This window comes from Aspergillus chevalieri, chromosome 7 (assembly GCF_016861735.1).
Source record: "Aspergillus chevalieri M1 DNA, chromosome 7, nearly complete sequence".
In the NCBI taxonomy this organism is placed as follows: domain Eukaryota; kingdom Fungi; phylum Ascomycota; class Eurotiomycetes; order Eurotiales; family Aspergillaceae; genus Aspergillus; species Aspergillus chevalieri.
The window spans coordinates 2276987-2302898 of record NC_057368.1 but is presented as its reverse complement, the minus strand read 5'-3'; the positions used below and the strand labels follow the sequence as shown (position 1 = coordinate 2302898).

At 51.4% G+C, this 25912-nt stretch overlaps 6 protein-coding genes across 6 annotated transcripts; 2 read left to right on the top strand and 4 right to left on the bottom strand.

The window, feature by feature from the left end:
* Positions 1–5240: 5240 nt before the first annotated feature.
* On the bottom strand, positions 5241–5432 carry ACHE_70762S (uncharacterized protein; the record flags this gene model as incomplete). The annotated part of the gene is made up of 1 exon (XM_043283131.1): positions 5241–5432. One exon carries the CDS (start codon positions 5430–5432, stop codon positions 5241–5243), a length of 192 nt encoding a protein of 63 aa, XP_043140441.1.
* A 239-nt stretch (positions 5433–5671) lies between these two features.
* ACHE_70761S (uncharacterized protein) lies at positions 5672–9292 on the bottom strand (the record flags this gene model as incomplete). Its single annotated transcript, XM_043283129.1, has 2 exons — positions 5672–9040; positions 9137–9292. 2 exons carry the CDS (start codon positions 9290–9292, stop codon positions 5672–5674), a joined length of 3525 nt encoding a protein of 1174 aa, XP_043140440.1.
* Positions 9293–12362: 3070 nt separating this feature from the next.
* ACHE_70760A (uncharacterized protein) lies at positions 12363–12671 on the top strand (the record flags this gene model as incomplete). Its single annotated transcript, XM_043283128.1, has 2 exons — positions 12363–12374; positions 12444–12671. The coding sequence occupies 2 exons, from the start codon at positions 12363–12365 to the stop codon at positions 12669–12671; spliced, it is 240 nt and encodes a 79-aa protein (XP_043140439.1).
* Positions 12672–12962: 291 nt separating this feature from the next.
* On the top strand, positions 12963–14769 carry ACHE_70759A (putative carboxylesterase; the record flags this gene model as incomplete). The annotated part of the gene is made up of 4 exons (XM_043283127.1): positions 12963–13293; positions 13363–13386; positions 13437–13715; positions 13781–14769. 4 exons carry the CDS (start codon positions 12963–12965, stop codon positions 14767–14769), a joined length of 1623 nt encoding a protein of 540 aa, XP_043140438.1.
* Positions 14770–14956: 187 nt separating this feature from the next.
* ACHE_70758S (pyruvate carboxylase) lies at positions 14957–18605 on the bottom strand (the record flags this gene model as incomplete). Its single annotated transcript, XM_043283126.1, has 2 exons — positions 14957–15064; positions 15126–18605. 2 exons carry the CDS (start codon positions 18603–18605, stop codon positions 14957–14959), a joined length of 3588 nt encoding a protein of 1195 aa, XP_043140437.1.
* Positions 18606–20232: 1627 nt separating this feature from the next.
* Positions 20233–25713, bottom strand: ACHE_70757S (clathrin heavy chain; the record flags this gene model as incomplete). Its single annotated transcript, XM_043283125.1, has 6 exons — positions 20233–20598; positions 20655–24875; positions 24933–25304; positions 25387–25413; positions 25562–25582; positions 25675–25713. The coding sequence occupies 6 exons, from the start codon at positions 25711–25713 to the stop codon at positions 20233–20235; spliced, it is 5046 nt and encodes a 1681-aa protein (XP_043140436.1).
* Positions 25714–25912: the final 199 nt, after the last annotated feature.

Sequence of the window (25912 nt, the reverse complement as noted above, 5' to 3'; positions counted from 1 at the left end):
TTCGTAGACACTTGGTGGGTGCCGTAGGATTTGCTCTCTCCGTCACTACTGTGCATATGTTGAAGCCCTACCTTGACGCTCTTACCATTTTATGCTGGTTTTCTTCCGTCCACGACGTCTCTCTTCTCACCCCCTTTTACCAATACGTCCCGGTATCTCAACTTTTAGCTCTACTCTCCAATTCGGAACGTCGACTAAGATGGAGTTATTTGATCACCCCTTGTTGATCCATAATTGATTATCTTGAAGGGTCTGCAGGTGCCAGATAGCATTACGAGATATATTTCCAATCTCATAGCGATGCATGCTTTAGAAGTCCGTCTCTAGGGTAATAGAAGAGATATAAGTTCCTGTCATATTATTGGTTGTAGCATGAAATACAGTGAAGAGCTGTCGGAGATCTATCATCCACAACCGGTGAATACCAGACTGCTCTTGAAGGTGGTGGTAGTGAATGATTCAATGGCGATAGTTCTCATGTGCTGTTTTCTTTGTCTTGTGCCACTCTCGTTTTTCTCTTTTTTTGCGCATTCTCCTCTTTCTCTGCCTCTCTCTCTCCATTCTCCTTTTCTTTAATTCAACCGTCGTCACTCTTCAATTGTACACTGCCCGAAAGGACGGGTTCGATTGATTCAAGGTGAGTATCTCCTATCTGTCTCTGCGCGTTATTGACATAACGGCTCATATATAAAAGTCTATTAAAAACGAGTTCAATCGACTTTCCATTCCTCGATCAATCCTTTCAGTCCTTCTAGTTCCTTTCTGTTCGCCAGTCTCTTGGTCCTCGTGTGATTCTCACAATTCAATGCTTCGCTCTGATTGACTTGACTTTGTCATCCTTCAGTCGTCTGTCTACCATCCATCGGTCACAAGACGTACAAGATGCCTCTGCGGGAACTCCCGATTGAAATCCTGCTTGCGATTGCATCCAGTTTGGATTCAGAAGTAGATATCAATAGCTTCTCATGCATCAATCACCAACTCCATAATCTCCTTACTCCATTTCTCTACGAATACAACGCCACGCACTCAGATGGCTCTGCATTGAGGTGGGCAGGAGAAAAAGGTCAGCTCTCCACAGTACGTCGAGCGCTCGATGCCGGTGCACAATTCAGAGCCACCTACCAAACTCTTGGCCTGGACGTTTTATTTCTCGGTGAGGTGATACTCAGTGGTTCAAAAAAGGTCTTCGAGTTGCTACTAGAACACATTGCTTCTACTTCAGCCCCGGGCACGGCAGATCTCAACATACACAATGCTCTTGTTGCCAAGGACGTACATTTGTGAACGCCATTGCTCTTCGCTGCTGCATATGGCCATCCGGATATTGTCCGTACCATTCTCAAAAAAGGCATAGACCTGAACACTACCGACAGCATCGGTAGAACGCCGCTCTTCCTTGCTTGCGCAGCGGGGAAACCGATTGCGTTGACGCCCTCCTGGAACACCCGAACATCGACACAGATACCCCTGACGATGAAGGAACCACCCCAATTTTGAAGCAGTACGTGAAAAGAATGTGGACATGGTAGTAGCACTGCTAGCCCGTGGAGCAAGTCCTGGTCATCCACTCAATTCACATGTAGAAACACCTCTACACAGAGCTGTGCTGAACCAACACCTAGAGATGATGCAACTGTTGATTGGCAGAGACGATGTGCATCCCAACGCAATATTCGATAACTACACCCCATTGGAGTTCGCAGTCCACAGTAATTTTGAGGATGGGGTGGAATTGCTTTTGAACGACAAGAGGACCAATCCAGATCTGAATGTTATACCAGATGGAGGAACTCCTCTCTTCTGGGCATTGCTTCATGGACACGAGAGAATGGTGAAGCTCCTTCTTGGTGCTGGCGCAAATCGGAACATTTGTAACTGGCAATGGATCTCACTGGCTATGCTGATGGAGATACCCGATGTCAAAGCCCGGGTGCCTTGCTAAGCCAGAAACGAAGCATCACCTCACTTCCTCTGCGCTCTAAGTCATACTATGGTTATTACAAGACCTATACTTAGCAGCATCGCAATAATGTGGTTCAGGAGTTCGCATATAAAAATCCAAAGTCATCTCTAGCTTCTTTCTCGTCGCCTCAAGCACCAGCAGCACCAAGACGGAATGCAGTGATAAATTGCTAGATATTCTGTCCTCCGCAGGCAGTGAATACCAGGGAAGCAGGCTTCTTTTTCGCGAACAAAACCAACCGGCTAAACAAACCAAGAAGTACCTTCTTCTCCAGCTTCAATTGCCAGACACATGCACGACTTCTCGATAATCCTTAGCCGTTCATATCTTGCTTGCTTTCCCTGCTGGCGATCCTATTGATCAGAGTGGCCTAATATCCTTGAACAGGTCCATGAAGCGTCCACCTTTGATCAGAGATAAAGCTACTGCATTAATCGTGCAATACGGTCTAGCCTACATTGATTTTACTGAGTTGAATTATCTTTTAGCAGCAAAAAAAGGCCCGGTCAGGCACATAACTCTCGACTCAGTCAGAGCATTCTAACGAACGGCCATCTGTCGACTATCTGATATAGACCAGTGATACTAACAACGAGGCTATCTGTGCTAGTCGTGCCACATCATTGCAAATATTTGCTTTTAGTACGATTCAATATATAGGACTCTCAGGGTGTCATATTTTTTGCACGGTACATTTTCCATCGACCCGGGACCCCTAAATCTATCTGTGAACCACTGATCCTTATGACTGTTTACAGATGACTAGTCAAACAAAGCAACCTGGATATTCCAGCACATAAATGTAATTGAAGCCATCACGCTTCAGGTATAGCGTCGGCAAGTGATCGTTGTGAGTGTCGAAGTCGTGGAGAAGTATGTGCTCAACCAGGAGATGCCAGTCTTGAACCGCCTCACGATCAGGCGCGGCCTCTCTTCGCATACTCCATTTGATTCGGCAACTCCCATAAGCGCCCATGGAACTGAATGTGATCTCCTACCTGCCACTTACGGTGGTGTACGGCCGCTGGTGCGCTTCTTGGCGAGCACCGTTCATGGATAGCTGCTACTGGTATATTGGTACCTCAGGAAGCAGGACTTGTTTAGAAACGTCGTTGGAAGGATGCAGTTCAGCGTGAAGGGCTGCATGACATACTTGGGTGAAGCAATTGAAGTATGCCGATTCGCCTTAGCCGGCATCAACCAATCCAAACGGCGAGAGGAAAAAAAAAAGAGGATCAAGCAACGAAGAAGATCTCATATAAGGTGGATGGTGGATCTGTAAACAAAGCTTTTTGAGTAGGAGGTCTAACTCCTCTCATATTGCTTATTCCTGGAATACAGGTTTTAAGGAACGCTTTATCTTGTCGGTAATAATCAAAATTCTGAGACGAAGAGACATTTCTTCCAACCTCCTTGTCTCGAATTCGTTCGGTTTCTGCTTTGTTACTTGCCCATTGTTACGGTTCTACCTGGCACGACCAAAACCATAGCTTGCAAGATCAAAAGCAAAGCTGAGATGAGCTAGAGCAACTCACTATAGCCGGTGATTATTGTGTCAAAATACTTGACCATCACCTAAAACCTTTCACGTCCACCGTTTATGATCAAAACTTCGAACAGTTTCTGCTGAATTCAGGAATATGCGCAGATTGGAACCCCGATGTGGCCAATAATAGCTGTTAGCTCTGAGATAATGAGGTGTTATACATGTCCTTTCTGGGTATTAATTGATTTCTGAAACACGATGTCAAAGCCATATTATAGGTCTGCATCACTTATCAGGCTATCACAACGTTCTCGATCCATTCGACAACTCAGCTAAGGCTATTTCTGAGGCCCAGAAGGATCAGGCAAGAACTACTGTAATTTGCAACGCGTATTGCAGGAGGCCCAGGGCTTTTAGCATAGATCTAATGGCAAGGAGAGAACACGGTAGAATTCCTAAGAGGGCAGGAATTTCTACGAGAGGGACCCAACCAATTCCCCTTCAAATTTTCCGTTCCTTTAATAAAATGGCAAACGCCTATGACGCACAGCATCATACCACTCCCCATTACACTCATGGTGGGTGGGTTGGGCCTTTTAGGGCACTTCTATGTTTTCTCCTCGCAAATTATACGGCCGTCCGTACCATCGAAATCGGGTATCATACCATCTACGACGATTGGTACAGTGTTCAAGGTATCTCCACGTGCTAGGCTTATGAAGCCAAGTTGTCATTCCCGGAGAACATTCCACTGCCTCGGCTGTGGAAAATTCCCGTCACCATAATCACAGCAGTGACTGAGATATCAACATAAGCAGTAAAAGCAAATCTAGGGGGAGCAACGTCAGCAACAGCTCGAATACCATGTTTAATGCCCTATCACCAAGCTGCAATCTCTTGTTTTATTGCTCATCAGGTGAAGATGACCTTCTACCTGAGCTTCTACCGTCTGAGTTGCTTTGCAACGTCAGATTCGATCATGCCGGTGCCTAACTAACACTACCACTTTTTCTGAATACGACAACGCGGTAAATGCAGGCGTCGTGGACAGAATCCTGCGACGAACTGTTTTCAGCAGCGTACGGCTACAGGCGCAAGTCGAACAGCGGTTTGTCTTTTCTGTGGCTTCCCACGTCCCACAGGATAGACAGAAAGATAGATTATATAGTCATGTTGCACATCCGAGACGTACAACTCTTATGGGCCTTAAATGTCATAGCTAGTCAGCCGGTTCAACTCCATCATAGAAGTCACGACGGAGGGCCATCTCCAGGATGTGCCGATTTTCATCGGCATCGAGGTAAAAGGGACAATGAATGGCATTTTTGTCTAAGTTTTCTGGGATAGGGGATTTCTCTCACCGCGAAGACGAATGGGTCTTCGGATGGCTTTTGGCAACAAAGATGCTTTTTTACGAAATTGGACAGAATACTGTGAGAGGCCATTCTCATGGGTTGGATCGGGAACGATGGATGCAGATCAAGCTTACAGAGGTTGCTATATCTGATGAACTACAAAGATTTTTAGCTCTTTCTCAACCATTTTAAATGTCTGTGTCAATGGTTAGTCACAGTTGATCTGAATCTCAAACCGAGTCGCATTTACATTTCTCTGCCGCGAGAGGTGAGATTTGATTTGGGCTATAATGCTCGCTTGCACCTTAGAAGAAATCAAACTTGGAACTGGAGACAGTCGAGCCGTTTGATATGTAGAAGAAGTTCATAATGGGGTACTCGTTCATTGTCCACTACTCAATCATACGCACCATCTAATCTATACATCCAACTTTCACCCCTTCTCCTGCTCCATATCAGCATACCACCTCCTCACATAATCCAACCCAGCATGCGGTCCATACAACTCCACCTCCCACTGCGGCGTAGGCGCCGGCAACCCAGTCTCTTCAAGACACGATTCCCTCAACACCCCAAGATCCCCACCACGATCATACTTAGAAACCTCATCGCTCTGAGCACGCATACTCACTCTCAACGTCTCCGTTTCCTCCACCGCCACGCTAAGATCATCATTTAGAACGACGCCGTAGCCGGTCCTCGCACCTTCAATGGTGACAAGGTTTCGCTGGACTTCGAGTGCGACTTTTTCAGCGGGGCGGGTTAGAGGATCGCCTAGCCCGCCTCCGCCCCATGTTGTCCATTCGAGGAGGTCGCCTGGGTTGACTCGGACGTGGTCACATTTTGAGGGTAGGATCTCTGCATCTACCACGCCTGAATCATCGGTAGAGCGTCGGTACAAGGCCTTCCGAGATCGTTGCCCGGCTTACCCCCCTTCAAGCCCCACGGCTTCGTGAACCATCGATCATCGTGCAGACTGATTTCACCACGAGAGAGGAACCGGTATAGCGTGCGCTGAGCGTTGCCGCCACGGTAGAACCCCGGACCGCCAGTGTCAGGAACGCTTCCATTTGCTTCGATGCGCAAAGGGTAATTCAATTCGATACTTTCCGTAGGAATGGACTTGATAGCCGGGAAGAGACAATGGCAGTCGGGTCCGTCGCCTGCCTGTCGGGCAGGCACGCCGCCAAATCCAATCTGGTACAACTGGTACCATTCACCGTTGGGTTTGAATCCCGAATAGAAGAAGTGTGGTGAATCGCTGAAGCCAGCGGCAGCTTGGTACGCATCATCCTTCTGGCCGATTAGGGCCTGAACCATGTCCAGGGTACGTCCTAGGAAATGAGTTCTGCAGGAAATGGGCGCCGGACGGACTGGTTTCAGGACCGTTCCTTCGGGGATGTACACGTCGATTAGATCATGGAAGCCGTCGTTGATGACTCTTCCCGGGGCTGCGGCTGCGATTAAGTAGTACCCGATGAACATCTTGAACATGGTCTCGGAGAGGTAGAAGTTAATGCTGTGCGAACTTTGTGGCGACGTCCCGCTCCAGTCGAACTTGAGGCCGTGATTGCCGACTTTCTTCATTGAGCAGGTTAATGCCCAAGGGCCAACGCCGTGGCCATCGTCGTCGACAAAATCGGTAAATGTACTTTCCTTGTCGTCGAATTGGCGCTCGATAATCTTGGCGAATCCTGTGCGGTTCCGGTATAGTAACTCGTCGCAGGCAGCTAGGTATACCTCGCATCCGAAACGCGTAGCTAGTTCGCGGACTCGTATCGCTGCCATACTGCAAGCGGCGATGATAGCGGTAATGTCAGATCGGCACCATGCGGGCTGGCGGGAGTTGCGGCACGGAAGCTCGAGGAGATCCGAATTCACAACTCCTTTCGAGTACAGCTTGATACACGGGACCTGAATACCGTCGTCGAACACCGAGGTAGCATTAATCGACATACTCCCCGGCACCATCCCACCCACATCAGTCAAATGACCAAACTGTGAAGCCCAGCCGATAAGCTTGCCCTCGTAGAAGATAGGCAGGAGTACAATCACGTCATTGAGATGGCTCATCGCCCCCTTAACCTGGTAGACATCGTTGGTGATAAAGACATCACCGTCCTCGATCGTGCCGTGCCAGGCTTCTAAGAACTGGGTGATGAAACTGGCAAATTGGCCTACCAGCATCTTGCCCTGGCTGTCGGTGATTACGTTGAATTCGTCTTGTTGTTCGCGGATGGCTGGGGACATGCTGCAGCGGAGCATCATCTTGTCCATTTCGCCGCGGATGGAGGATAGGGCGGCTGAGACGAGAGTTGGGATTAGTGGAGTATTGCGGACGAATTCCGTTGGGGATACGTCGTTGTGTTGCTGTATTGAGCTGGTCGTCTCTTCGCCGATTGGTCTGATGAGGATGTTTCCGATGCTGTCGATTTCTCCGTAGTAACCAGGTAATATCAGCGTGTTGCTGTCCATTTCGGTGACGATGCAAGGTCCGATGACGCGGATGCCATCTTTACTGATCTTGTACCGGTCCCATAAAGTGGCTTGTTGTTTCTTTCCTTCAACGATAATCGTCTGTTCGCCGAGCTTAGCATCTGCAGGTGGTTCGCTTGACGTCGCCTTGTCCAATTGCTGCATCTTCACATTGGGAGAAGCATCTTCCAGCACAACACCAAGTCGCATGAGTTCCAACTCGAATCCTGTCAGAATATACGTAAATAGTTGCCGATGCTGTTGCTCGAACTTTCCCCGCAATACTGCGTGCCATGCCTCTGTATCGAGGGCTAACTCATCCGCTTGCAAATCAACAGTAACTGTCAACTCTTGTCCCTTGTACCGAATGTCTGCTTGGTATTTGGTGTTCCAAGTGACAGGCCATGAGTTGGTGGATGCTGATCTCTGCAGCGTTTCTCTACAATGCTGCTCCAGCTTCGCGTACTGTTCCCGCAGCTCGGTAGCAGTCGCGTCAGCGAGGAGTCGGATGAAAGTAGCAGACTGCTCATGGCTCAGCTTTGTAGTTACATCTCCCTGGGCACACAGCGTCCCAGGTGACTGGGGGATAATAACAGGCCATGCGCCGAGCAACTTTCCGACAGCATTGGCGTGCAATGGTCCTGCGCCTCCGAATGCCACCAGAGCGAATTCTCTAGGATCGTAGCCCTGCTCAACCGAGACCAGTCGGAGAGCGCCGTACATCGTCTCATTGACGATCTTGATAATATCCTCGGCTGTCTGGATAACTGGAAGGCCCATTTGCGTCGCGATACTCTCCACAGCCGAGACGGCAGACTTCACGTCCTGCGCGAACTCACCACCAAGGAGGGTTTTGGGCAAGTATCCCAGCACCAGATTTGCGTCTGTAACCGTCGCCTGTTTTCCTCCTTTTCCATAGCATGCAGGTCCCGGCTTTGCGCCTGCACTTTCAGGGCCAACGCAAAGTGTCTCTGTAAGCTCCAAGTATGCCGCGATAGAACCCCCTCCAGCGCCGACAGTCTTGACATCGACGGCAGGCGAGCGAACAGACAGGGTATCGACGACTGTCTCCCGTCGCAGTTGTGGCTTGCCGTCGTAGATAAGTGTGCAGTCTGTCGATGTACCGCCCATGTCAAGCGTGATGAGCTTCTTGTACGGTGTGTACTGCGCGACAGTATCTGCAGCTCCCTTGGCACCCCCAGCTGGTCCGGACATGAGGATATTCACAGGCAGCTCCCCGGCAAGAGTAAGACTCGTCAATCCGCCATCACTCTTAAGAACACGAATCGTTTCGCTCTCCGTCGCAAGCTTCCCAGCTAAGTTCCGCAAATGCGCCTGCACAACAGGCTTCACCAGCGCATTCGTACAAGTCGTCACCGTCCGCTCGTACTCGCCCACCTCCCTTAGCACATCAGCAGAGCAAATAACCGCCACATCACTCCCCAATTCCTCCCGAACAACCCCCTCCACAACGCGCTCATGCTTGTCATTCCCATGCGAATTCAGAAACTCAGGTCGATGCCTCGTCGCCATCTCCCTCAACCGCACCCTCAAATCCGCAACATCAACATCAACAACCGTCTCCCCCAAAACCGACATCCGCTCCCTACATTCGACAACCCTCTCCAACGGCACAATCGGCTCCGGTGGCGTATAATGAATCCAAGCACCCAGTCCACCGAGGATATGCGAGCGTCTCAACGCGAGAATATCCCTATGACCCGCGGTAACGACCAGCGCCGTGCGTGCGCCTTTCCCCTCGAGCACGGCATTAGTCGCTGTCGTTGTGCCGTGATGGATGAATTGGAATGTGCCGTGGAAGTCGCCATCTTGTCGCTAGAGTTGTTGACGCACTTTGGCGATGCCGTCGAGGATGCCGATGCTTTGGTCTGGGATTGTGGTGGGGACTTTGGCGCGGAGGGTGTGGCCGGTGGGGGTGAAAACGAAGACGTCTGTGAAGGTGCCGCCGACGTCGACGCCTAGTTGGTAGCCGTGGCTTGTGTCGTGCATATCGTAGACTTGTTCAGTTGGGGAGTTGAGGATAACAAGGAAACTGGGTTGTGCAGCACTGCCATGCTGCTACAGCATAATCTAAGCGATATTCCGTAGATGGTCTATAACAATCGAGTCATATAAAGGGCGTGCATGGAACTAATGCATCGCTAGTCTATGAGGTGTTGAAGATCACCGACATAGTCGGGTTCCATTGGCTCGACTGGCGCTTTCGAGTGGAATCGTACCGTCCTCTTCCGATATAATTGTGATAGAGCATATTTTTAAACGAAGAGGGGTCGGTGTGGTTACAATGCTCCGTAGCGTATTGATAAGCTGGGTACATTTCTACTCCGTAGGGTCATGGACTGTACTCTGCATATTAAAGATTTTATACTTCTGCGCCATTATCTAGGCCTGGATATTTAAATTGAATGATAACGTAATCCACAACCGAGCAAGCCACCTCCCTCCCGACGGTGGTCGCAATGTTGAAGTCAATAACACAACAAAAAAAATGCATTTTTTATAAAAACTAAGTTCTATTGCGACTAGGACATTGCAGTCTCCTATGCCCAATACTACGACGATCACTGCATCGTCGTGGTGCCCGTACAGGTGATTGGTTTGCTGCTGAAGCAGCAGTAGTAGAGGCTTCTTGGGCATCATTCTCACTTTGTATATACCCTGAGTTTCCTGAATAGAAAGGCCTCCTGTATAGACTATCTGTCTATGAGAGGGCTTTCTTTTCTGCTGCTGTTTCTCATTCGCAGCCCTCAAATCATGGTTTTCCTTTGCCAAAATTGCAACACTTTTCATGGCCATTTGACAACTGCGGAAAACTTGATCCATAGTAGTCTTTGCAGGAGTTGGGGGGCTATTGCTGTGCTGTCTCAATAACTCTTTGACAGTGGATTCTTGCTTCTTTAGTTGCTTGAGATTATGAAGTGTTTTCGGATCAGAGTTGGTAAATTGGCTCCCACGAGGTGTAGGAGTCTTCAGATATATATTGAGCTGTGTCAACACCCTCTCTGGACTGTATGGAACCAGACCAGTTGCCACGAAGCTGTTCTTGATATTATCCATCTTGGAGGCCTCCTTACGGGCCTGTGGATATGCCGAAAGGAAGTCAAGCTTGTCTATATGATTGATCCTAAGCCGCATCTTCTCTTCCACCAAGCGGCCATAAGTGCGCTTCAAGCCTGCAAAATAGCCAACATCAAGAGGCTGTAAAAGATGATATGAATGTGCAGGCATGCAAATTGGCACAATATTATCCTGATTGCACATCTGATCAAATTGTGGCGTTAAGTGGCTTCCATGACAATAAGCAGACGATATGTTCCCTTAGTATAGCCATTCGTTGTCGGAATAAAGATATTTTGAAGCCAGGAGAGACCAATTTGATCTGTTGTCCATCCGTTCTCACTAAGTTCAATCCTCCAATCAGATGGTAAAGCATTGTCCTCATACCAAGCCTGTATATGAGACTTTCCCTTGAATACAACGCACGGAGGCAGAGCCCACCCCATAGCAATAACACATTCAATTGCAGTAACCCATTCACGATTCCCAGGCTGCAATAGTGCAGGACTACCAGTAGTTTCAGCTCTAGTCACTACTTTGGCAGTCGCAATAAGGCCCATAGCAAAACCAGTTTCATCAAAATTGTAAATGTCTTCATATGTAATCCCATACTGCATTATAGTGATTTGTACACGGTTGAACCACTCCTTGATGAGATTTGGGTCCTCACATTTGGCACGCTGGTGGTTGTTTTCTTGAGAACCGGGTTTTTAATTCATCATGGCGTTTGATGAAGTTATATACCCAATTCTTGCCAATAGGTTGGATTTTGGATGAACCACGATTGGAAAGAATCTTGGCCATATCTTGGACATGAGACAGTCGGGAAGCTGCTCCACGTTGATCCAAATAGAGTATCCATCGGATAAGTGATTCCTCCTCTTCCTTTGTCAATTTGAGACAATTGGCCTGCTTTTCAGCACGATTTATGGTGCCATTCAATCGGCGTTGTAGTGTTGTCCGAGGTACACCATACAGGCGTGCAGCTTCACGAATATTGGTGGTTTCTTTCTTCTTTAAGGATGAAATAGCAAGTAAAATTTACCTTCCTGCTGAATTGATTTTTGTGTTTTTTCCTGCAATTTTGGTGGCATAGTGGCAGTTTGAATTCAATTATCAATATGGCATACGTCGGAGAGCTGAAAGGTGGCCCGCTCGGTTGTGGATTATGTTATCCAAGTGCCGAGGCGAGTGAAGTAAGTATACTTCGAAATATACCAAGTAGTTACGGAGTCGAGTCTTGAGCCGCAGCGGCAGGTTGCGTGTGAACCCTTTCGAAGCACATGAAATGCATCCCGAGAGAAGCAATGGCTACCTTCGGGCATGATCCCTGTTGGTCTCGGCTTGAGTACACGCCATGTTATCTATTCTACTACGTGTCCAGCTACCTCAACCCTTATCTTGTCAGTCCAAACCGATAGCGATGGTCACTATAAGCACGTGATAAATCGTAGATGCTAGTTACCCGAATAGGAACCTTCCACCGCTGACGTCAACTATAGCATCGCTCCTCTCCTCACATTTGCTCTCTGATACAGTCAATCCACGGATGTCCCGGACCAGTGTCCAATAAGCAGTATGTGTAAAGTCACACAATGTCATCATCATAAGTCATCGTGCAATCCATGGCCCCAACTCCCCTCCCAGCGATGATTTATATATGGACGATACTCGGAGCAATATCCGGGTCATCCTAGTGTCATAACAATCTCGTCGATTTATCATCATTGTATGTCTAGTCCTGGATCATGACGATGATGTGGGTTCCTGACTAACTTGGTGTTGGGACTTAACTAGTACTATGAACAATCAATTCCCGAATTCATCGCAGCCTACGTCCACGCCTACGACTACGCCTACAGCAGCTTCTCCCCCTAGACACTGGCACGGTTTTATCGGAGACAGACACGAACATCACAACGTTTGGGTGAGAGGCGGTTCTCCCCAGGTTTATTATCCAGAAAGACGGGCTTCATCGTCCAGTGAGGCATCGACGTCCAGTATGGACCGACGAGTAAGCCTTCCCTCTTCCATCACCCCGCCCGTCTCTCAAGCATAGCTAATATAGGTGTTGTATATTCAGACTTCCAGCGCCAATACTGCATCCAACCCTAGCAACCAAAACACTGTTCCCCCCAACATTGGTGACCGCCGACGATCCAGCAACGCGGTCCTCTTTAGCGGGCTGTCAACCCAGAAGAGAAACCCATTGGATACCAACATGGCGACGAGAAGGGAGAGTTGGAAGGAGCAGTCAAATCCGGGAGGGTTTTTGTCCAAGTGGTGGGATGGGTATACCAAAGGTCATTAGCTGTGGACAGGGGACAGGGGTCAAAATTGCGTGCTTAGTGTCGTCTTATGATAAGTTTGTATCTTGATTGTATGTTGAATATTTAATGACATGACCAATTCTCTACTCACAATGTGGTATACTATCTAATCTGATATGCTCGGCTCGGTCTCCAAATCTACGCTCCGACAAATCAACCCCGCATATTGCACAACTCCAAGTTACCCCAACTCCCCGGCATAAAACACCATCTCCATCCCCATCCCTAACAAACAGAGTCAATAAACCAAAAGTAAACAAGAAAAAATAACGATGCAAACAACGGCAAAACCACATCTCTACTCCCTCTCCCACCGTGGCTACATCCAAGGCCTCACCTTCTCCGCCGCAGCCACAGACACCCCTCTCTGTCATTTCTTCGGTAATCTCCGCTACGGTCTTCCGCCCTCACAACGATGGCGCAGAGCTTCTTCCCTCCCGTATGACTATAGTTACGGGACGAAAGAGGAGCCGGGGAAGTGCGATAAGGGCGCTGGTGTGTGTCCGCAGCCAGCGTTTCTGGGACCGGTGGATAAGAGTGGGTGGAGTGAGGATTGTTTTCAGGTTAATGTTTGGGTGCCGGTTGGGGATTCTCCGGAGGGTGGTTAGTCTCTGTTTCTGTTTTTGGCTTTGGTGTTGGTTGTCTTGCTAATGTGTGTGTATGGATGTGCAGGCTGGCCTGTTCTTTTCTACATCCGTACGTTCAATCTCCATCCTGCGTAAAGACTCGATATCTGACAGTGACAGACGGCGGCTGGCTCCAATTTGGCTCTCCCAATGGCTTCTCCGGCGTAGGTCTCCTAGGCGACTCCCCCGTGAGCGCCATAATCGTCATGCCGGCCTACCGCCTCAACGTCTTCGGCTTCCTGTACTCCTCCGAACTAGAGCACGACGCTGCCACCGCAGGCGAAACAACCGGAAACCACGGTTTCTGGGACCAGCGACTTGCCCTAGAATGGACGAGAGACAATATACGGCTCTTTGGTGGTAATGCAGAGAATATCACTGTTGGGGGATATTCTGCTGGTATGCTCGTCTTCGCCCCAACCTCCCTTCATAGTTACCTCAATGGTGAGGGCTAACGGTGACAGGCGCATACTCAACATTCCACCAACTAACCTACGACCTCTCCCTCCCACCTCAACAATCTATAATAAGAAAAGCCTGCATCTGGTCCAACAGCCCCGCCGCCCAACCCAAGCACCCCCCCGAAGCCCAAACCCAATTCAACGCCCTCCTCTCCCACCTCAACATCCCAACCACTCTCCCAGACTCCGAGAAACTATCCCGCCTGCGTGCCCTCGATCCAGACACGCTCCTCACCGCAGCAACATCCACCCAATTCCACCAATACCGCCCAACATCCGACAGCACGTTCGTCTCAAAGGATCTCTTCAAAAGCCTAGAGAACGGCGACTTCGCACGACGCTTCAAAAACCGCAACATAAAACTGCTCCTGGGAGAAACATGCAACGAGCCAAAACTCTACAGTCTTTGGTTTCCGCCGGAGGCTAATACCCTAGATGCGCTGCGCACCCGGCTCATCGCGGAGTACCCAACGTCCACTGTTGACGCTTTATTACCGCTGTACTACCCAGATGGTAAACTGCCCCCAGGCCAAGAGAACTGGGACAGCGATGCCTTCGGGCGTGTATACGCCGATATGCAAGTGTACAAGATGCAGCGCGGGCTTATCCACTCGCTTGTCTCGCATGGCGTTCCCGACTCCTCGATTTACAGGTATCGCGTAGAAATGCGCCTGAAATGTGCGGAGAAGCAAATCCCAATTGAGTGGGGCGTTACGCACGCAACAGACCATTTTATCTGGTTCTGGGGGAATGGGGAGGTTCTCCAGGAGCGGGAGAAGGGGATTGTTGAGAGGGCGTTGATTGGGCCGTTGGCAAGGTTTTTGAATGGGGAGAGGGATATTGGGTGGGGGACGAGTAGTCATCGACATATGAGGGTGTTGAAGGGGAATGGGGAAGTGGGGATTTGGGAGGATGCGTTTTGGGATGAAGCGATGAGAGTTTGGGGTGCTGTGCCGGAGATTAGGGATGGGAGAGGGAGTGCTCGGTTGTAGATAGATTACCATACAACGTTCTGTAGATAAGTCGATGGCTACGATATGAATCACTTGAATTTGAACGAAATTATCATTCCAATGAAATCCGCTATATAAAAATAACAAAATGAAACGCTCTAAAGAAACTCAAAACATCATAGCATCGTGTGCTTAAATTGTACAGAGAATCCCACTGTTTACCCACTTAGGCCTTGGCAATCTTGCAGATGAGATCCTGGCCATCGACCGAGTCGCCCTCCTTGACGAGCAAGCCCGACACCTTGCCGCTGTGCGGTGCAGAGATCACCATTTCCTAAACTAGTCAGCATCGTTTTCTTTTTTCTTTTTCTCGGGAGCCATGGGGGCAAACTTACCATCTTCATGGCGCTGAGAACAGCAACAGGGTCACCCTTCTTGACCTCATGACCATCGTGCACACGGATCTCAACAACAACACCGCTCATGGGGGCGCCGACCTGGCTGCTGTCGGCAGCATCGGCCTTAGGACGAGCAGTGTTCTCCACCGACGCCTTGTTATCCTCAACACTAACTTGACGCACTTCACCGTTGACCTCGTAGAAGACCTCACGCTGGCCAGTCTGCTCCGAGAGGGGACCGATAGCCAGCAACTTCAGGATAAGCACCTTACCCTTCTCCAGCTCGACGTGGAACTCCTCGCCAATCTCAGGACGGGCCAGGAAGAAGCGAGTGGGCAGGACGGAGAGGTCACCGTACTTCTGCACGAACTTCTTGTAGTCCTCGAAGACCTTGGGGTACATGGCGTAACTGGCCACGTCGCTCTCGGTGGCCGATCCGAACTTCTCGCGAATCTGGTTCTTGATGCCGGCCAAGTCAAGAGGCTCCAGGTAGAGACCAGGACGCTTCTCGAGCTTGCGGCGGTTGCGGAGAGCCTTGGTACGCAGAGGCTCGGGGAATCCACCGAAAGGCTGACCCATCAGACCCTCGAGGAACTCGAGAACAGAGCCAGGGAAGTCAAGCTGGTCCGCGCGGTCGATCACATCCTCGGCCGACAACTTGTTGGAGACCATGAACTGAGCCAAGTCACCAACAACCTTGGAAGTCGGGGTAACCTTGACAATGTCACCAAGCAAATCGTTGGCGGCCTCGTAGGCCTTCTTAGTCTCGGCCCACTGCTGACCCAGACCGAGCTGGCTGGCCTGGAAGATGAGGTTGGTCAGCTGACCACCGGGAATCTCGTGCTCGTACACTTCGGGGTCAGGACCGGTCAGACCGGCCTCGAAGGGCGAGTACAGCAAGCGCAACTGGGCCCAGTAAGTGTCGATGGCGCGGACGTGAGCGAGGTTGAGTTTGGGGTCCTGCTCAGTGCCCTCGAGCGAAGCGAGGATGGCGCCAATGCTGGGCTGCGAGGTCATACCCGAAAGGCTGTCAGTGGCCGCATCGACGGCATCAGCACCAGCCTGGGCACAGGCAATCATGGAAGCCACACCGGTACCGGCAGAGTCGTGGGTGTGGACGTGGATGGGGAGGTCAGGGTAGCGCTCGCGGATGCCACCAATCAGCAGACGAGCGGCCTGGGGCTTGAGCACACCGGCCATATCCTTGATACCCAAGACGTGGGTGCCAAGCTGGACGATCCGCTCAACCAGGGCAAGGTAGTAGTCGAGATTGTACTTCTTGCTGGGGTTCAGCATGTCACCACTGTAGCAAATGGTGGCCTCGACAACACCGCCAGCCTCGCGGACAGCTTTGATGCCGACCTCGAGCTGGTCAACATCGTTGAGGGCGTCGAAAACACGGAAGATGTCGACACCGTACTTCTTGGCCTGCTTACAGAAGTGGTAGATGGCGTTGTCAGGAAGCGAGGAGTAGGCAACGCCGTTGGCACCACGGAGCAGCATCTGGAAGGGGATGTTGGGGACGGCCTTACGGAGCTTGCGGAGACGGTCCCAGGGGTCTTCGTAGAGGAAACGCATGGCGACATCGAAGGTGGCACCACCCCAGCACTCCAAACTGTAAGCGTTGGAGAAGGTGTGGCTGGTCTCGTGGGCAATGTTGAGCATGTCAATGGTACGAACACGGGTAGCCAGGAGCGACTGGTGAGCATCACGCCAGGTGGTGTCCATGATCAAGCAGCCCTTGTTGCCGCGCACAGCACGGGCAAACGCATCGGGACCCTCACGGTCCAGGATGTTCTTCCAACCCTGCTGGCAGGGAACGGAAACGTCCAGGGGCTTGCCAGCAGCGTCCAAGAGCGTGGGCTTGATAATGTCGCTCTTGAGCTTAGGCTCACCGATCTGGCCCTTGATGCTGCTACCGTTGACAGCGACGTCACCCAGGTAAGCGAGCAGCTTCTGGGCACGGTTCTGGCTGCCAACGAGGGCGAAGAGCTCGGGGGTGTCATCGATGAAGGTGGTCCAACAGGTACCGTCGATGAAAACGGGGTGGCTCAGCAACGAAGCCAAGAAGGGAATGTTGGTCTTCACACCACGGATACGGAACTCGACCAGGGCACGCAGCATCTTGCGACGGGCAATCTCGTAAGTAGAGCCACGGCAAGTACACTTGACCAACATGGAGTCGTAGTGAGGGGTGATGATGGCACCAGCAAAGCCGTTACCACCGTCCAGACGGACACCGTTACCACCAGCGGAACGGTAGACCTCAATTTTACCGGTGTCGGGGGAGAAGCCCTTGGAGGGGTCTTCGGTGGTGATACGGCACTGAACAGCGTAACCACGGATGGAGATGCGGTCCTGGGTGAGACCCAGCTGCTCGAGGGTAGCACCAGCGGCGATCTGAATCTGGGCAGCAACGATATCAATGCCGGTGATTTCCTCGGTAATGGTGTGCTCGACCTGGATACGGGGGTTGATCTCGATGAAGTAGTAGCGGTTCTGCTGGTCGACCAAGAACTCAGCGGTACCGGCGTTGCGGTACTTCACAGACTTGGCCAGCTTGACAGCATCTGCCAGGATGCGGTCACGCACGTCGGTGGGCAGGTCCTTGGCGGGAGCCAACTCGACGACCTTCTGGTGGCGACGCTGGACGGAGCAGTCACGCTCGAAGAGGTGGACGACATTGCCCTGGCTGTCACCAAGGAGCTGGACTTCAATGTGCTTGGGGCGGTCGAGGAAACGCTCGACGAAGATGGTGCCGTTACCGAAGGCGGAGCGGGCCTCGGAAGTGGCACGCTCAACAGAGTCCTTCAGTTCACTCTGGTCGCGAACGACGCGCATACCACGACCACCACCACCAAAGGCGGCCTTGATGATAATGGGGAATCCATACGTGTCAGTGAAGGCCTTGACCTCCTCGAACGACTCGACAGGACCAGGAGTACCAGGAACGACCGGCACTTCACACTTGATGGCAAGCTGACGAGCAGAGACCTTGTCACCCAAGTTATCAATGGTGTCGGGAGTAGGACCGACGAAGACCAGACCAGCCTTCTCGACCTTACGGGCAAAGTCTGCGTTTTCCGAAAGAAAACCGTAACCAGGGTGGATGAGGTGGACACCGTGTTCGAGAGCGATCTTGATGATCTCATCACCGGCCAGATAAGAACCGACGGGGGTATATTGACCACGACGGCCGATCATGTAGGCCTCATCGGCTTTTTGACGGTGCATCGAGAGACGGTCCTCATGAGAGTAGACAGCTACTGTCTGGAGGGAGAGTTCGTGGGCGGTACGGAAGATACGAATGGGGATTTCGCCACGGTTGGCGACAAGGATCTTCTGAAACTGCATGATGGTGGAATTGGCCCGTAGACGACGGTGGACAGAGTCTTGGAACTTCTCATGGTGTTCTTCAAGGAACTCTACATCGTCGATGGCCGACTCGGCCTGGCGGTGGGCAAGGGAAGCCGCCATTGCGTATGATAAGAGTAGGTAAGGTGAGGAGTTAGGGCAAGGAGGAGAAGAGGTAGAAGAAGTGGTCAATTGACGAGACGACGGGCTAAATAGGAACACGGAACGGTTAGCCTCGGTCACTCACTCTCATCCTTTACCCGCGGGATACAGAATTGACTCACCTTGTTGGCGGGAAGGAGAAGAGCACGTAGCTCTAGCGGGGCACCGGACCTCGGGCGGAGAGATAAGTAATGGAGGGATTAATGGATGAGAGAGATGTTAGACAGGGCAATAGAGGACAATGATGGATATAGCGATGGAGAGAGGAGGATGAGAGAAGAAATAGATACAAGAAGAAGGGAAGAAGAAGAAGAGAGGATGGGAGGGAGGAAGAGGAGGAGGAGGGGAGATATAGTTGATGGCGGCGGGGTGCGGCAGTATGTATTGTACGGTACGATACAGTATTACGATTACGAGAAGACAAGCCCAAGACGGTTTTCACCGGCACACCGGACAGCTCCAGGTGGGATAGCAGCACTAAGAAAACCTCGGTCGAAGATCACCCGAAAGGGTCGATTTATAAAAGCATTAGCAGTAGCATTTGTCTTGGGGCAATTGTGGGCGATGGCGGTCGATCAGGGGAGATACAATGACAATTGCTATCAGCTCATCCTCCCTCCGCCGGTCAGCTGACCCCATGCCCGCATCACATGCCAAGCCCTGTGTATCCGCCTAGCCCACTACCCGATATAGTAGCGATACTAGTTTCCCGGAGTAGTATCAAAGTCTCCGTGGAAGCACATACTCTGTACAGTACCACCTTTACTTGTTGTCACCATTGTGTACGGAAAAGATGCTACAGTTTTCACTCGTCCAGATAGAACCCGTCTCTCTCCTAAATCCTCCCCCACCCGGGAATCTGAGGTTAAACACTTTTCCTGCATCCCTGCCCAGTGTGTCGCTACCCTCCTTCTGCCCGAAACAGGCAGCATTCCAGAGCCCAGAGCCCGGTGTTCTTGTCCTCAGCGAGCGCGTAGACTAACCCTTCATATCATCCCATATCTTTCCATATCAGATACGGCCGTCCTGATCATCGAGCCAAGGAGTCTCGGCGTTTGGTACGACCAGCCACGGTCCCCCGCCAATAATAGCCTATCCACCGCCAATGTGCCTTAACTCCAAACTGACTCGGTAGTTCCCCCCCCAAAACAGGAAAATCATCCTGCAGAGAACAAGTCACTGCTCAACCCACACTAGATCGTCATCGCTACACCGGGGACTGCTATGGGGAAGGATGTGGGTGCACGTGGACGCTTCTCTCGCTTATGCATCATAGTGTACATAATACCAGGAATAAGAGTTTTGATAAGTCTATGCTGCCGACTGTTCCAATCACGCAAAGATAATAGGAAATAGAAAATGAGAAAGCCATTGTACTAAAATCTCGTCCTCTCTCCACAACCGACCTTCCGCCGGTTTTCCTCCGACTGTCATTTTTTCCATGATGTAGGGATGGTTACCATGGTTCATCCATTGCGCTTCTTGTTATACACATACACAAAAAAATTGAAGAAATTTCAAATGACAACAGGAAATTGAAAAAAAGACACTAATGTAGATATCGGAATTAAAGTAGGAAAATATGCGATTAGAAGGGACGGAATCCAGTGGCCTGGGGTGTAAGACCATTGGCTTGGCCATACGGCATGGGGCTGGCCATCGGCGGAGGCGCCTGGGCCGGTCCTTGCGTCAACATCAATCGGCTACCGCCCAGGATGGGGGTGTTGTCCTCATCTTTCTTCTGCGTCGTCTCTCGTGACTTGCGCTCCTCGTTGTCTTTCTTGAGCATCTCGATCGCCCGCGTCTGCTCGCACAAGAAGTTGATCATGAAGGGCATCGTGAAGTCGTGGAGGCCGTGGCGCCACGACACCTCCATGATCACATCTGGCCGGATCAGGTCGTAGCAGGCGTACAACATACCAACATAGCACTCGCGGCTGCCAATGTCGACGAACTAAATGCAGGTTAGCTATCAGCCTAATAAATTAATAGGAATGAGAGAAAACTTACGTAGCGAAGGAGCTCCTCGACCACATCGGACTTGCCAGAGATGGCAGCGGTCTCGATGGCATCCTTGTAGAGCTTGTCCTGCTTCGACAGCGCAATCGACTTCTCCCACCGCTTGTTGTTACGGTAGATGCTGGCGGCGATCTGGCGGAAGAAGATCAGGTCATGCTTCTCCAGTCGCTGGGCGAGATCTACGGAGTCGAAGTTGTCGTAGTTGTCCACCGAGTCACGAAGAGTCTTGTAGTCCTCCTCTTCGATCAACAGGTCGTTGATGGCGTCGTTGACTGCCCGCTTGTTCTGGGTCTGCACATTCAACAAGAAAGGCTTGATCAGAGGGATGTTGTCCGAGGCATGGAAGATGCGCACAACACGGTTGACGTCAATGCGAGGAGTCAAGACCTGAAGCAGATCGGTAAGGAGCAAGGGCTGCTCTTGGAGGTAGAAGTTCAATCCCCGGTAGTAGATCTCCAGATTGGCAACCTTGACGATAATGTCCTTGAACGAGTGGTGCTCCCAGGCGTCGGCAGCCCGCTCCATCATCGCGAGAGCAGCGTTGTCCCATTCGTCATAGTGGCAGTACAAGAACACCAGCTCTGGCCAGAGGCTGGCTTCCTCGCAAGCACGGATCATCTTGGGGATGTTGATACGAGACCAGAAAAGCTTGAGGTGCTCCATGACCCGGTCGGGGTGGTACTTGGACAGGGCGATGCCCAGTTCGGTGAACATACCCATGTGAGCCCGCTCCAGACCCAGACCAGCCTCGAGAACTCCGATGAGTTCATCGAAGTAGCCGTTGCGCTCGTACTGGCGAACAAGGTCTTGCAGTTCTTCGGCGTGGACGATGAGGTTCAGACCGCAAATCTGCGCCAGGCGGAATTCCTTCTTGTTGACGCATGCCTCGTTGACCTGCTTCCAGACCTTGACGCTGTTGGCCTTGCGTGCGCACTCGACAGCAGCTTGGTAGTCCTCCAAGTGCACCAGGGTAGTGGCCAACTTGGCCCAGTTGGAGATGCTGGTGTAGAAGATCTTGGCAGCCTCATGGTAGCCCTCCTCGTACGCCTTGTCACCAGAAGCTTCAACATCCGCAACGTTGGTGGCACGGAGGAAGTCTTCCAGCTCGGCGAGCTGGTCAAGACGTGCGAAGCAGAAAGCCAGACCGGTGTCGATGGCGGGCTCACGCAGCGTCTTGCGGGCCATTCTCAGGTACTTAACGAGATCCTCATCCTTGCCAGCGTGAGTTGCGGTGTCAATAACTTCGTTGTAGTTCGATGGATCGTCCGCACGGATGTACGACTCGATCGAATCGGACACACGAAGACCATCAAGCTGAGCCTTGGCGACCTTGCTCCACACATCGGGCAACTCCACGCGCTCAGCAAACTCCTGGGCACGGTCGATGCTGACAATGTTCTCGACAAGCACATTGACGGCAGCAATATAGTTGTTGACCTTCTTGTAGATCTCGAACGCCTCCTCGTAGAGTCCAACAGAGATACACATCTCAGCAATCTCATCTGCACTGAACTCGTTGAGCTGGTGGATGTAATCCATGAGGCGACCCTTGTCGGCCTTGGCGGCAGTGAGCATCATGAGGTTCTGCAAGCTGGTGTTGTCACTGAATGGCGAAGGCTCGAGGATGATCTTCTCCAACAGCTCGATCAGCTCACCAGGCAGGTCGGCGTCAAGGAAAGCCTTGACGGCGATGGAAACCTTGTCGGGCTCAGTCGACTCAGGAACAGCAGTTGCAATGACCTGGTCAACCAATGAACGACGGTGCACGTTGTTCTCGCTCAAAACAAACGACCAAATTTCCGAGTCGGCACGTTCAACGAGGTAGCGAGCTTGCGCCCGGTACATCGAGTTCTCATTGGTGATGTTGATGAGTTCCAAGTCATTCTGACCCTTCTTGTACGCAATGTGCGCGAGGTGGGGGTCACGCTTCTCACAGTACTTTCCGACCGTCAAGGTGTCGTACATGTCGTTCTCCTGGAGGAACTTCTCGGGGTTGTTGTTGCTGTCAATGTAGATCTTGGCGAGAGCATTGTAGACAGCCTGCTGCTGGTTGCCGGTCGCAAGAGTTGCTTCAAGGAAAGGCAGAAGCAGCTTCAGTCTGTTCCGCTTCTCGACCTCAGTCACCAGCTCATCGATCGGAATCAGCGCTGGGTCAACAGTGGACAGAAGGTTTTTAATGATGCCCTCGTCACAGTCGACGTCCAAGAGACCGCCAACAACGGCCGGAGCACGAGAAGGGTTGACACGCTGCACATAGACCTCGATAGACTTGTACTGCTGGTTCTGGTACAGGTACAGAACCAGATCGTGGATGAAATTGAAGCGGTCGCAGACGATGATGAGCGGAAGCTGTTCGGTCAGGCGAGCTTCCTTTAGGAAGTTCCGTACCTTCTCCGGGTTGTAATAGTTGCTTTCGCGGCAAATACGCTCAACTTCCGTGATCTGGCCCATAGCCGTAGCAGCCTCGATGTACTTGAAGTGGACCTCGGAGTCTTCGCTCAGGTTAACGATACTTCCAAGGTAGTAGTACAGACCTTCAGCGGTGCGGTACTTCTCCAAGAGGGAGATAAGACGGCCGGGCCCGAGAAGGTCCGAGAACTTGGTGGCGATCTGCACAACAGCCTGCAGAGTCTGGCGGATGTTCACGGCCAGCATGGTATCGAGGCAATCGATACTCTGCTCGACCGAGAGGTTTCCAAAGTAGTTCATCAACCACTCGGGGCTGAGCTGGTCAGTGCGGACAATGTTGCGCTTGATAACGGCAGAGTCATCAGTGTTTTCCAACGCACGTTGGATGAGGCCCGCGTTCTCGCAAAGCTGGGAGATCCGAGGGCGATCGTAGTGCGTAAAGATTTCGTTACCAAGGATGGCATCTGCGACCTGCGGGGCGTTGACAAGGTTCATTTCCAGCAGCCGTGTCTGCAGGTGGCCCTGCTCGGGCTTGTTGTCCTTCAGGGCATCGAGCAAGAAGGATGTGGCCTGCTGGATCATGTTCTGGGACAGGAAGACATCCACAACGCGGTCAAGGTCAATGAGGGCACCGGCGTCCTCGTTGGCGAGTTGGGAAGCAAACTCAGCACCCTTTTCAGGGTTCACGCGGACAATGTGCTGCAGGAGCTGGGTGTAGTCGGGCTGGTAGCCAACTTGTTTGGAATAGGCAAGGATCTTGTCAAATTGGCCAGTCTCAGCAAATCCAGCAATGACCTTGTGGGGAACATTGGCCTGCAGATAGATCGACAGAGCAAGGTTCATGTCAAACGGACGAACAATGTCTCCAAGCTCTTCAGATGATTCGAGCTTCTCCTCGCGCATCCATTTTTCCAACAAGTGCTTCCGGTTCTGCTGCAGGACGGGTCGGACAAGTTCGACACTTTCGTACTTGTTGAGACCGCCCTTGTCCAACAGCATACCAAAGTACTGCAAGATGACAGACATTTGTCCGGTCTGAGGAGCGTTCTTGAAGCGGGTGATAGTCTCCGGGGTACGGAGGAACCCACGAGGGGAGTTGGCAGCGATCTTGGCGGCTTCGGGATAGTTGCCTTGGGCGACCAAGCTGTCGAATTGCTGCTGGTAAAGGTGATCGGCTCCAGGGAGTCCAGCTTTGGAGGCAAGCTTCACCGCCAGCCCAGCCATGGCAGGGTTTTCCATCAGATACTGAACGATGGTGCTCTCGTCGACGCTAACAGACAGGACCTGGCCCTTGCGGTTCACACCAACCAGACCAGCAGAGTCGGAGTCAGGGGCGGTCGTAAAGATCGTTTCACTGGAGATCCGGTTCATGAAGATGCACGTGCCGGTCTCGAGGTCATAGAGGTGAATGAAACCGTACTTGGTGACCAAGTACACGACATCGTACTTCCTGGAGACCTGCATGGCGACGGGGAAATCGTTGACTGCCTCTTGCGGGAAGTAGACCTCCACGGCCTTCTTCTGGAAGCGCGGGTTGGGCTCTTGGTGGTCAATTTCGGCGATCTGCAGCTTGGCGCCCGTCTGGGTTCGAACGGCGAATGTGAAGAGCTTGTGTTCCAGTGGAGAGCCCTCGACTCTAATTGAAGCAAATGCGGCCGCATGACCTTCAATGAACTGCGATATCCCGCGGTCCTTGGAGAACAGCTGCATCGATCCAACGACACGTCCCTGCTGCTGGCTGATACCAACCACGACCATCCACTTCTCGTCGTCGTTGACACGGTAGTTGATGATTTGGCATCCCTGAGCAGCAATAGCATGTCAGTGATGGGAAACGGTCAGGGATTTCGGAATGCATACGCTCAGGTTTGGAAGACGGTCGAAGATCTTGATGGGCTGAGACTGGGTGGGGTCAAAGACATCCCAGTGGTAAACAGAAACATCTGTCACCAGACCCAGACTCGTCTCGCTGAACCATTTCCAGTACACGACATCCTCGTTCATAACCGCCGACTTCAGCTTTTGCTTTGCCGACAGGTCGAAGATCTGGATTGTCCGTCCTTGCGCTTTGAGGGCGATGATGTTCTTGGACCAGTGCATGATAGCACTGTCCGCGTTGATCGGCCGCTTGATGACTTCATTGTTGTTCTTGAGGTTGATGATAATCACTTGGGGCTTGTCATCTTCGCTGAGTTTCTGGCGAACACAGAGGTAGTGATCCGATTCTAGAGTCTGTCATGCAGGGACACCGGGGAATTAGCAACCAAGGGGCACAGACCAGCTGTCAGAGGATGCGGAGGATGCCGGTACTCACACATGAGTTGAAGCCAATCGAGGAGGGCTGTGATAGGGCTAAAGCGTAAGTAAATTGTCTTCTGAACTTCAATGAAGCATTGTAGGATCGTTGGGGAGGAGGAAAAGCGCGACCGAAGCACCGGCGTGGTACCACCACAGGAAGCGGGAGGACAGGTTGGGCGTCAGGAACATACCGCGATTTCAGCGTTGGTCAACTGCAGGTGAGAGCGCGAGGCGTTAGTCGGAGATGCAACAGCAGGGAAGACGCAGCAAGAGGAAGCGACTGGGGAGACTATAGGGAACGTACATTGACCAGCTCCGTGAACTTAATGGGAAGAGGAGCCATATTTACTATCAAGGCCGGAGGACGACCTCATCCACCCCAGTAAACAACGCCAGCAAAAACAACGGAAAGAGCAGAAAAGAAAAAGAAATTGAGGGTAATGAGGAGCAAAAGAGAGAATGAGAAAGGAAAATAAGAGACAAGGAGGAGAGGTTTGATGGAGGGACTTCGAAGATGGAAATGGATTGATGGATATGACCTC